Genomic DNA, 12,178 nt, shown 5'->3' with positions numbered 1-12,178 from the left:
GCAGACTGTGATTAGTAGAATGGAGGTCAGGGGAAATAATTATTGGAATAATTAAATGATGTGCTGTGTTCTTCCTCCTCACTGTCCTTGGTTTCTCCCTCAACGCTGTCAACAGCAGAGAAACCGGCTGTAGAGTCTCGCTGAAATATTTAACCACAAACGTGAGGTTATTTTGAGGTGATTCAAGTTGAATCTGTTAAAAATATATTCCCCAGCTGAATCCCAGACCTCTTCACAGCAGTCAAATGTTTGTCCACATTGCACTTGAACGCCAGCCGTGTTAGCGAGGGCCGGACTTGGATCTGGGATAGAGTCATCTTCCTCTCATCTCTGCTCTCTCTGTTCTCCGCTGCTATTCCCCTCTGGTGTCTGAGGCAGCGGGCAGATGGCAGCAGGCTGAGGCATCTGTGGAGGAGGAGGCGCCTTTTCCCCTTCACAGAGCAGGGACAGGTGTCATCTGCCACACAAATAACACCTTCATGAATACCATTAGGTTGCTAACAAGCTTACACATGATATTCAGAAGCGTGCACACACATAACTATGGGATATTTTGGATTCATGCTGCCAGAAAGCATATACTTTCTGCATGGTTCAGCATGGAATGCATTACCTTTGGATGAAATCCTAATATCCCAACAATGTTCCTTGAGAATTACAACAAAAAAACACCTTTATTTGAAGTGTTTCATTCTAAAATGAGATATCTACCATAAACAAACTGAAAAAACTGACGCCTACTCTTACAAAATAATTGCTGGCATCAAAGTAAAGCACCTAATGGGTGACTATAAATGTTATGAGTCATCGTAAGGCCTTTGTTTACAAAATAGTTATGCTTTTGAGGATTTAATCAATTGTGTTTTATTTTATTTGACTGATGAATTTCAGGCAGCATTGTTTTCCAAAAATGGCTAGATAAAATTTAATTTCAAGTAAAGAGATTTTTACACATTAGACATGGCAGACTTGTTTAGCTGTTGTTAAAATACACTGTTAAGAGAGGAAAGGAGGAGAGACGGAGAGGGAAGGACAGAGGAGTGAAGAGAGGTCCGGTGAGATGAAGGAGGGAGAGTTGTGCTGAGGAGAGGAGAGGTGGAGTGGAGCGGCTGTTTCATTCAGCCTGGCCTTTGTCATTCATCTGCCAGTTCAGGGTCTCGTCGGGGGAGTCGAGACATGCCGGCGCAACGCCAACCAGTCATTTCTCACTGCTGGATACTGTCTTCTGACGCACTTCACTGAGATTAGAGACAGAGACAGGAGACTTGTCATCACACACACACACACACTCTCATACATAGCCACACACACAAACACAAGACCGTGTATAGAGTGTCAGGGTGTGTAGGGAATACCAAATACTTAATCTATCTATCTATCTATCTCTCTATTTATCTATCTATCTATCTATCTATCTATCTATCTGTCTATCTATCTATCTATCTATCTATCTATCTATCTATCTATCTATCTATCTATCTATCTATCTATCTGTCTGCCCATAACTATCTAATCAATAATTAGATTGCTGACTGCATATGGAAAATTAACCAAATGAAATCAAGGGTCAGCCATGGAAACAGAGAAACAGGGTTGACAGTTAATGTAATAATTATTGAAAGGTGATGTACAGCAGAGAGAGAGAGAGAAGAGAGAGGGAGGAGACAGAAGGGGGGTGGAGGGGATGTGTGTGTGGGGCGGGTGGGGGTGGGGGTGCATCAGGCATTTAGAGTGAGCGCCACTCTCTCTCTCTCCTTTCCTCTCCAGTACAAACAGCTGTATCACTCATTATCTGCAGCCTCTCACTCACAGTGTGTGTTTGTGTACGCATGTTTTTTTTTTCTCTCCCTTCTCTCTTTTTTGAATGTGAGTCCATTCACAGGAAAGATCCAGATCTGACTGTCTGCTCCAGCTGTAGTGCCTCCGGTGTGTCTGTGTGTGTTGTGTAAAGTGTGTCTGAGTGTGTGGTGTGTGTGTGTGTAAGATAGAGAGAGAGAGAGAGAGAGCGGACAGTCTGGCAGAGAAGATCTCGGGGGCAATATAGCTGGATTGTTGGGCTGAAAGACGAACCAGAACGGAATGGATTTCTGGAGGACGTGAGAGAGACAGGAAGATCTGCCTCAGACACAAACAGGTCTGTAACTATATCTATTACTCATGATACAATGTGTGCCATAGGATGCTTCAGGCTGCTCTAGATTAAATGTGTCAGATTGTTTTGGGAGGGAGACAGAGAGCGGGGATGGTGGCTATCTTATGTGCTATCATGCCAACTAAGAGGGGATTCCTGGTGAATGAGAGGAATGCAAAGAGCCGTTATTCCCCTCAAAGTAATCAGTCTCTTATACCAGTTCTCTACAACTTTAGTACACAACACTTTCCCCACTTCATCAGAGCAAGAGTGAGAGAACAAAGAGAGTTACAGTCTGTCACAGGGAGGGAGACGGTCAGGAAGGCAGAAAAGAAGTGAAAAGAAGAGAGAAGGAGATAGAAATGTTCATGAGACTTGTCAGCCGTTGAGTTGTAGCACCCAGTTAACGAGGTTAACGATGGGGCCAGGAATTCATTTATCCATTCATTCACCAGCTTGAGAAATGAGAGGGCTTCCTATGGCGGTTGAGATGGAGGGAGAGAGGGAAGGAGCGAGATATGAAGGGAGCAATTGTGCCCCGGCATTCAAAGAAAAAAAGAAGAGCACATAAAGTGTCCTCTCAGAAAGCAATGACCACAGACCAGGGTTTGTTGCTTAAAATGACGTATGACTCATCCTGTTCATAATAGTAAACACAGACTTACAATGAGCTATACACAGACTAAGAGTCAGTATCAAATTCATTGCCAACTGCATTCACTTGTATCAGGAGTAATTACTGTAACAGATATGAGAATGAGGTGCAAAAATACACTTCACCACAGGAATGAAGCACAAATAAGCACACACTCATGGACAAAGACAGAAACAAACACACACACAAACACACACAGACATCAAAGCATAAGAGCTCATTATCTGCATTGGCCACTGACCAAAAAAATCTTCGATAGATCCTATTCATAATGATCGCTACTTCTGACTGTCTGTTTTCCTTGCTTAACCTTGCTGTTGGTTATAATTAGCCCTTACTATATTTTTGAGCTCTCACTCCAAATTGGCCGTCAATCCCCACTTTCATATACTGAATATCTGAGAGAGAATTAGATAAAAGTTGAGCCGTGGTTCTTGACCTGAGTGTGCCTTAAAAACATTAGATTATTGTGTTGTTATAATATTAGATTCATGAAAATTCAAACAAACTGGCATGATCACATGTTCCCACCAGGTTCCTCTGTTTCTCATTTTGGAACGTTTATTGGCATGTTACCGATACTTACATGCGATCAAACAAGCATTTAAATGACATACAGTAGAAATACATTTTGAAACAATCCAAACTGGAGTGACATGGATTTTTGGTGGAATTGCTGTAAAATGGCTGAGAACCACTGCTGTAAAGAGTATGTTGAAAACGTCACTTTTTCTGAGGTTCATGCAGAGATTTATCATATTTCTGACATTCACCTATACACGTCATTGGTTCTCTGTGGCATTAAGGGCTACAGAGCTGATTTGGAATTCATGGGTGCATGGGTGAGCCCCAGGTTGCTGAACATGCTTCAAATTCAAACTAGTCTGATCTCGTGGCAATCTGTTGCTTGACGTCCTATTTGTGTGTGTGTGTGTGTGTGTGTGTGTGTGTGTGTGTGTGCGTGCGTGCGTGCGCGCGCGCGCATATCGTTGAAAATACTTGGTATTTTCGCTATTTGTTCAGTTTTTCTCCCTGTTCAGCTATGTGGTATGAATACAGCATGAGGAAGTATACACACACACACACACAAGAATATGGCCAAAATGTCATGACATTTTGCCACACATGGATCCTGGTCCATTATTCATGAAGGGAACTGCTAATACCAGAACAAAACAGAATAGAGAAGAGAATGTGTGCACAGGCAAATATGTGTAGCCTACTATAAAACTTCCAATAACAGCCAGGGCATTTATTTACCTCAACAAATGAGAGGCCTTTATTAGAAACAGATATTATTAGAGAACATAAGGTTATCCATGTTTGGTCCTGTATGGACAAACAATTATGAACCCAAAAAGGTCCTGTAGTGCAAACAATTGTAAATTGTATCATTCCGAATATAAAATCAGACCCATCTCAATCTTCAAGATATACTGACATGCCCCACCCCAAAAAAACAACAAAAAAGAGAAGAGATAGATAGATAGATAGATAGATAGATAGACAGACAGACAGACAGACAGACAGACAGACAGACAGACAGACAGATAGATACCACATCTGACAATTTGTTCCCTGAACCTAAATAATGTTTACTATATTTTTGGTTATTATGATATTATTATAGCAGTTGCTGGAGGGCAGTTCCACACTTTCATTCATGGCAACATCGAACATATATTTTGAGATCATAAAATTGACAAAGACAGATCAATTTTGCCATTTGAATCAAAACAAAAACATTTTACTCTATTCAATAGTATGGATATAGCTGTATGGTAAACAGTTCTTTGGCAGTATTATGACATCATCAGCCTTTATGGCATGAGCACCAGAATGTATCTGCAGCTCAGAGCAGTCACTAACTTCACAAACAGAAGACACTGAGAAGAAACAAATGAGAGGAAGATTAGCAGTGAGTTTATGAGAAAATGAGTGTGAGGAACAACAAATGAAGGAGGGTGAAGAACAGAAAATGAAGGAGGGCGAGGAGCAGAGTGAGCAGGTGGAAGAGCAGAGGAAGATGCTGGACATGGCGGCTCAGGAGGAGGTCAACCCGCTTAACATCAAACTTCAGCAGAGGACTAAACTGTTTGAGGAGCGGCTTGTGGAGATTGAAGAGCTCATGAAGGAGTTTGATAAGGATAAAAGGGAGCTTTGGAAGGAAAGAGTCATCGTCAGCAAATATAAACTGGTGGTGGACAAGACATATGCCCAAGTCAAGGTGGAACAAGCAAAGGTGGAGCAGAGAGAGAAGGAAGCCACAAAACTTATGAAGGACAACGAGCTTAAGGCAGCCGAGTTGGATGAGCGCACTGCAGTGCTATCCAAGGCCCGGGAGAAAATATCAAAGGCTTTAGAGGTCGTCAAGCGGGAGACGCTTCCCTTGGTGGACAAAAATAAGATCGATAACCTCCAAGCTGCCTTAACTGAGAGTGAAAGGAAGAGAACCCTTCTGCAGGAAGCCGTTGACAAGCTCCAGGCTGAGAGCGCCAGGATGGAGTGGGAGAAGGAGAAGGCAGCATGGCAGAACAGTCTTGAGGTGTCTGAGCTCGAGATTGCCTTGAGAGAGAGCGAGGTGAAGAGAGTCCTTCAGCATGACGCCATGGGGAAACTCAAGAATGGTATACGTCAGATGGAGAAGGACCAAGAGATGGAGAGAGACAAGTGGAGCCGCCAATGCAGAAGTCTGGAGGACGAGCTGGTTGCCCTCAAGAAGCAGCTGGATGAGTCCCAGCATCAGCAGGCACTCAGTCAGGAGGCTGCCGAACTGTGTCAGCAGCAAGTCACCGACCTTCAGGCTGAGCTGATGTCTGGCCTCAAAGAGTGGCAGAGAAATGTCAACTCTCTGCATTCAAAGACCAGCCAGGCTATCGCCTCTCGGAGGAAGGCAGAGGATCGCCTAGATTCTGTTATCGAGGACTGGCAGAGCAACAGACAGGTCATGTCATCAGGCTTTCAAAAGGCCATGTCTGCCCAGAGGGAGGTGGAGGAGCAGCTGAGATCACGCCTAAGTGAATCTGAGACCAAACAGGCTTGTCTCCTCAATAACAAACAACAGGCCCTGACTGCCATGGAGCAAATGAGGTCCAGCCTGCAGAAGATGGAACATGAGAGCAAGACCACCAAGAAGCAGCTGGAGATGATGCTGTTCAACCTGGAAAACTGCAAACAGGTTGCTGAGGTGAATCGGGCCTCCGTTCTGGAGCTAAAGAGCCAGCTGAAGTCCGACAAAGCCACCATTTCAGAGCTTGAGGCTCAGCTGAAGTCCAGCCAGGCTGTCGTTACAGCAGCTCAAGAGCAAGTGAGGCTTAACCTAACCCAGTGGGAGAAAGAGAAAAACACTCTCTTTAATCAGAAGGAGGAGGCGCTTGCTGCCCAGAAAGAGATGGAGCCCATATTTAACACCCTCCAAAGAGTTATACGTTCTATCAGTGTCAAAAAGAACAATGCTCTTGAGGCCCAGGCTCAGCTGACCAAAGAGTTGACAGAAGTCAAATCTGCTCTTCAGGATGTGGAGAAGAGCAGAAATGAGGCTAAAGATCAGCTGGCCACCTACCACATCCAGTGGGATGAAGAGAGAGCCAATCTCCTGGCCCGAGGCGCTGAACTCCTCAAAGAAAAACTGGCAGAAAGGGACAACTCTGAGAAAAATAAAATCGAGACCCTTCAGCTTCAGTGGATGGAAACCAGCCAGTTGAAGATGGATGAGATGAAGGCTGAGTGGCAGAAACAAGAGGTGGAGATGAACAAAAAGATCTCACTGCTGGAGGAGGAGAAAATAGCAGCAGCACAGCTTCAGGTACAGACAGACAGGATATTTTAAGATTTAAGCTTTCTAACATATATTTCTATTTACGTTGTGGTGATAATCTCTGTTTCTCTCTCCAACAGCAAAAAAAGAAAAAGAAGCGTGGATACATGGCTGCACTCTTCGGCAAGAAACAGAGAAAGGAGAAGATCACTGACCCTGAAGAAAAATGATTTCACTCTTCCGGGCCGATACTTCTTACTACCTAAAACAAAACAAAAAAAAAGCCACGTAATTTTTAACATGTAATAATATAATAACATGTTGGCTAATTGATATAATCTTCCTCAATAAAAATGTATAACTTTGGCTTTTAACCTTAGTGTTGTCTTTGTTACACTTGCAACTAAACCTAAAGACTAAAGACTACCGGTATTTGTTATGCATAGGTGTGTGTGTGTGTGTGTGTGTGTGTGTGTGTGTGTGTGTGTGTGTGTGTGTGACCTCTTCAGCCTCAGTGGGACTGGCCTGCCCCCTCAAAGTAGATTAGCTTGAAAAAGAATCGAAAATACCTTGTTGCCTGGATACAAAAAGCATCATTAAGCACAATTATCAACCACTTCAGCTCACAATGAGCAAGCTTCATTACAGATTTCAAAACAACGTAACATCAATGACGACAACTGATACTGAACAGGAGAGTAAGAGTAGGTGGGAAAGACAGAGAAGGATAGAGGATAGGATAGGTTAAAATGAGTAAAGATAAGATAAGATAAGATAAGATAAGATTTATTGGGTTGAAGATACATATATATTTTATTTCTTATCATTTTATACAAGAACTGGGTTGTACATGTATTTTGAGGCTGCAACAGGTTTGTTTATATTAATATTTTACATTTATTTTAGGCATGTAGCCATGACATCCATGCTATCTAGATCAACTTACAATGAGTAGGGGTCAATCAAGTAGGGGTTTTGTGTTTTGCTCAGTGACACTTCAACAGGACACACAACTGTGAGTAGACACACTTTGTAATGTTTGTAAACACTGGAGTAAAACAGACCTGGATTTTGAAATGTAATTGACCAAGAAGGTTTCTCCATCTGCAAGTCAAATTCTTTATAAACATATGCAAATCTACCCAAAATCTACACTACCAGTCAAATGTTTGGACCACTATTTTCCACATTTTAGAATAATAGTAAAGACATCAAAACTATGAAATAACACAAATTGAATTACGCAGTGACCAAAAAAGTGTTAAACAAATCAAAACTATTTTATATTTTAGATTCTTTAAAGTAGCCGCCCTTTGCCTCAATGGAAAGACATTGGAAAGGATTATGGCTTTGGAAGGTTTTGGAAAGAAATTCATACATAGGCATCAACTTCACTATTTATATTTGTCTAAGAAACACATTTCAAGCATTTAAGCGTAAGTCTTTAGATCAAAATGGCTTTAAGATAATGAAAAAACATAGTACATTCAATCAGGTGTGGAAGGGAAGCATGTTGGTAGAGGCAGGATGGAAAAGAGAGCAGATAGAAAAGATGAGAGGAGAGTGAGGCGGGAAGGGCAGTGTGTCCATGCAGTGAATATCAATACTTCAACTCTGAACTCAAAACAAAATTGAGCTGGAAGAATGCAAGTTTTGCAAGAGAGAGAGAGAGACAAAGAGTGAGTTAACATGAGGGAGGGAGGGAGTTTTTCATTCAGCCGGGAAGAGAAGTGGGAGTATTTGAAACAGAAAGCAGAGTTGGGGCAAGAGAGCGCACAATCACACAAGGGAGACAAAAAGAGAGAATAGCCTAACTCATCCCATCTCATTACGCCTTGTATCTCCCTGAAGGTATAGTAGGCTGTGAATTAAAGAGAGCAGAGTTCCTGTCATCTCTACCATCCAGAGACAGAGGGAGAGAGACAAACCGGGTGAAGAAGAAAGCGAATGAAAGGGAGGGAGTAAGCGGAGAAGAAAAGAGTTTGGGGACATGGCGTATTGCTTAAACTTCAAAAGATACATTATTTCAATAACAGATTAAGAAAATACATTTAGTTCCCACAATGCCACACAGTTACTGTAGCTAACCCCTAACTCCCATCAAATTCCCAGCTCTACCCAGCCTCACAGAGTGGGTAAAATGAATATAGGTGACTTTACCCCCCCTGAATATAATGCAATTAGACAGGCAAACAAACAGTGGATGGAAAAAAATGCATAACCATGAAATGGAGAGGAAGGAGAGAGAGAGAGAAGGGAATGAAAGCTGGAGCTAGATGGAGAAAAATGAGCGCATTCCACAGCGAGCATTAGACTGTGTGCTGACCTCTCGCTTTCATTCTGGCCACGGTGAATTATTCCTCCCTTTGAAGTGTCTTTTTCCACTGTCATAGATCAAGCCAAGACACAAGGCTGGCCTAACCCAAATACACTGCCACCTTACAGCCTCAGCTCTCCGCTCCTCCATTCTCTCTCTCTCTCTGTCTCTCTCTATCTGTCTCTCTCTCTCTCTCTCTCACTCTCTCTCTCTCACTCTCCACTCTCTCGCTCTCTGGGTGGAGGTCGTGCAATCTAATTGCTGACTTATGCATTGGTTTCTGAATGGATTTGTAAGTTGGAGAGGTCAATAAATGAGCTTTTTAAAATTCAAAAAATCTCTTTGTCTGTCTGTCTGTCTCTCTCTCTCTCTCTCTCTCTCTCTCCCTCAGACTCTAAACTGCAGTCCTACATTAAAATGTTCTGTGCATGGTCCTTTCCCTCTTAATCAGTCACATCATGTAGTCAATTTTCTCTCGCACAGTGATAGAGTTGTAGCAGTATTTATATTCAATGCACAAATATTGGCACAGTTGTGCAGGCGCAGGGTCGGCTCTCTATTGTCTCTGTAAAAGCTGATTAGGAGGAGTGATGATGAATGTTTAATTTCATCAGATAAGAAGCCCTACATTTATGAGCATAGCCAGCTCCAGGCACAAAGCCTGAGAGGCTTTCACTAAGACAAGCACTCCCCCTGCTGTTTCGACGCTGACTGGGAATTTCACATCATTACAGAGTCTTACAGTTAAATAATGTACAAGCTTTCCTGTGTTCAACTGCAGGGGCTCTCCAATTTTTTCATGTGCAGGACCCTTAATAGACATGCAGTGGACCACAGTCCCGCATTGGACAAGTTTTTGACCAAAAGAACCCCATCCAAAATTATTTGTGTAGTAAAGAATTGCAGAGGGGCAGGGAAACCATTCTCTCATTGTGTTTACCTGTAGTGAGTGAAATAATAGTGAAATTTAAATTTGAGTTCACTGTAACCCCCTCAAGGAACTGGAGTTGTCCTGTTCTATTATACAGTTTTGAGCTGCATTACTTGCATTTCTTGCCTTTCCTTTACCTATTGCGCTTCAATGTATTTGTTGCAAATGCCAATACTTTTTGCCAAGACTCATCTATGTGCTCTGCTCAGACCTACACCAAACAGTGGGTGGAGTTTGCCATACAGAGCAACAGCAAAGTGCCCGAGTGCCAGAAAGTTTAGTCAATCACAAGAAAGTATTTAAAAGTCAATTTGGTCTATGTTTCTACACTACATGAATTTTCCTGATGCAGCAAATCACACCCATCTGCTGTTCCAAGTGGATTAAAACAAAACTAGTGTTTGCAACTGCTATTTGACAGAAGTCTGGTTCTAGTGCTTCTTAAGTAAACTGTTGGCCTCACCAGACCTGCATCAAAGATTATCTGCAAATGATTCCATTTATCTTGTAATCTGCATGGACTACCTAGTAGTCTGCTTCAGGACAAATCAGATACTGTTGGCTAAGTCAAAGTATACAAAACTGATTTCAAAATTAAAATACTTACAACTGGCATTTGAACACAGGCTGCCACTCACTCTGAACAAGTGGACAGTAGGGTGGCTTAGTGAGTTGGGAGCTCACCCTTCAGATGTGGGTGAGTGGGAGGACATGGGTTCAAGCCGCTGTGACAAACAAGCATCTGTCCTGCTGAAGTGTCCTTGAGCAAGACACTGAATCCATACCAGCTCCAAGGGTGATGTTCTGTAGCTGACCCTGACCTTTGACCTCCCTGCAGACAGGGGCAAGCAAAAAGAGAATTCCCCCTGCGGATCAATTCATTTGTGTGTAGTGTGAAGTTACTGCATCTGTTACTGTGTCTCTGCTGTTTTACAATAAACCTCACACATGCTCTCCCTCTCTCCTGCACATCCACTTGGAACACCAACCAGGATGTCAGGGATGGACGTCCCGTTGGTGGACCATAACGAGACGGGAATCTCCCCGGGGGACAACGGGACCTTCCTCCGCTTCTCCCCGACCTCCGTCTCCACGTCGGCGGCCGCCTCGTCGCCGGGACGGCAGGGGAACGTTTACGTTTACGTGTGGATCTTCCTGGGCCTGCTGGTGTTCCTGCTGACGCTGCTCATCATCTCCCTCCACCGGCTGAAGAACATCATCACCTCCTCCTCCTCTGTCCCTGACTGCAGCAGCGAGGGAGGCAGCTCCTTCACCAACATGGAGATCTGTAGCATCTCCTCTCAGAGGTCCACCGTGTCCTCGCTGCCCAACTGAAGGGGCGCACACACACACGCACACACATACACACACACACACGAGGGCATGTGCATTCCCATGTGTATGTGTGCTTACATGCAAACGCAGTGAAGGACATCATGCACACACACGCAACACAAACAAACTCTCTCTCTCTCTCCTCTCTCTCTGTCTCTCTCTCTCTCTCTCTCTCTCTCTCTCTCACACACACACACACACACCCTCAAGGGAGCTGACAGGGTGGCATTACTATCCATGCATGCATACTCTAATCCCGATGGCCCATTAATTCTGGTGTGTTCAGGCAATTGGCTGTGTGAGGGAATTCAATAAACTTTTTAACCTCTTCCCGAGGCACAGGGGAAATATAGCTCACAGTGTGATGAAGAGGTCTTGAGGGGTGAGAGCCTTTTCTTAACGATTAAGACAAATGAACCTGAGAAACCCTCCTCCTCCAGGAACAAACATAATAAGGAATTATATCCTTCCTTCTCTTTTTATAAAATGGATGACCTGTACTGTGCTCATTTCAATTTAGAACATTTAGAACATGTGATGCTTTGTACAGTAGATCTTCACTAACATCTGTAGAATGAATTGCAAAATCCATATTCCAAATCATTGATATTAAAGAACAATACTTTGTACAGAAGTTCATGCTTATGTTTCACTTATGTCTCACTTGTTCAATCCAGTTCTGGGAAGTTGTCACTCCATTTCGTGAAATATCATAACAAAGTGGACGATACCCAATTGTACACATGTGGCTTCACAATGGGACAAGTTTTCCCCATCATCTAGGAAAAAGATGGTAAGAGGAAGGTGATGACAGAAATACTGCTATATATGGGAAGGTGAGAAAGAAATGAGGGGGAAAATGAAGGTTGCCATCTTCAGCTATTGACAGGCAAGCAGCCCGTCTGTAGCTACAGACAGACCAGGTCAGAAGTGACACACACTACACAGTGAATATCTCATCTTGACTGACGGGTCTACCGGCGTAACGGATTACCCTCTCCTGCCTGTCAGCTTATATGGCATCACATTGTAGTCTCCATAGTGACTGAAGC

At 43.2% G+C, this 12,178-nt stretch overlaps 1 protein-coding gene across 1 annotated transcript; it reads left to right on the top strand.

The window, feature by feature from the left end:
• The first annotated feature begins 1,885 nt into the window (after nucleotides 1-1,885).
• On the top strand, nucleotides 1,886-11,283 carry LOC139655756 (serine-rich and transmembrane domain-containing protein 1). The gene is made up of 2 exons (XM_071533118.1): nucleotides 1,886-2,134; nucleotides 10,784-11,283. Exon 2 carries the CDS (start codon nucleotides 10,785-10,787, stop codon nucleotides 11,124-11,126), a length of 342 nt encoding a protein of 113 aa, XP_071389219.1. The 5' UTR covers nucleotides 1,886-2,134; nucleotide 10,784; the 3' UTR covers nucleotides 11,127-11,283.
• The last annotated feature ends 895 nt before the right edge of the window (nucleotides 11,284-12,178 follow it).

Source organism: Centroberyx affinis, unplaced genomic scaffold (assembly GCF_046629955.1).
Source record: "Centroberyx affinis isolate AG114_WGS23_722 - 3 ecotype Tasmania unplaced genomic scaffold, CSIRO-AGI_Caff_v1 ptg000159l_1, whole genome shotgun sequence".
Taxonomy (NCBI): Eukaryota; Metazoa; Chordata; class Actinopteri; order Beryciformes; family Berycidae; genus Centroberyx; species Centroberyx affinis.
Note: the sequence above shows the minus strand (reverse complement) of the source record. Positions and strands in the feature narration are given on the sequence as shown.

Coding starts and splice junctions, on each gene's coding strand:
- LOC139655756 (XM_071533118.1), top strand. CDS start 10,785: ATGTCAGGGATGGACGTCCCGTTGGTGGACCATAACGAGACGGGAATC.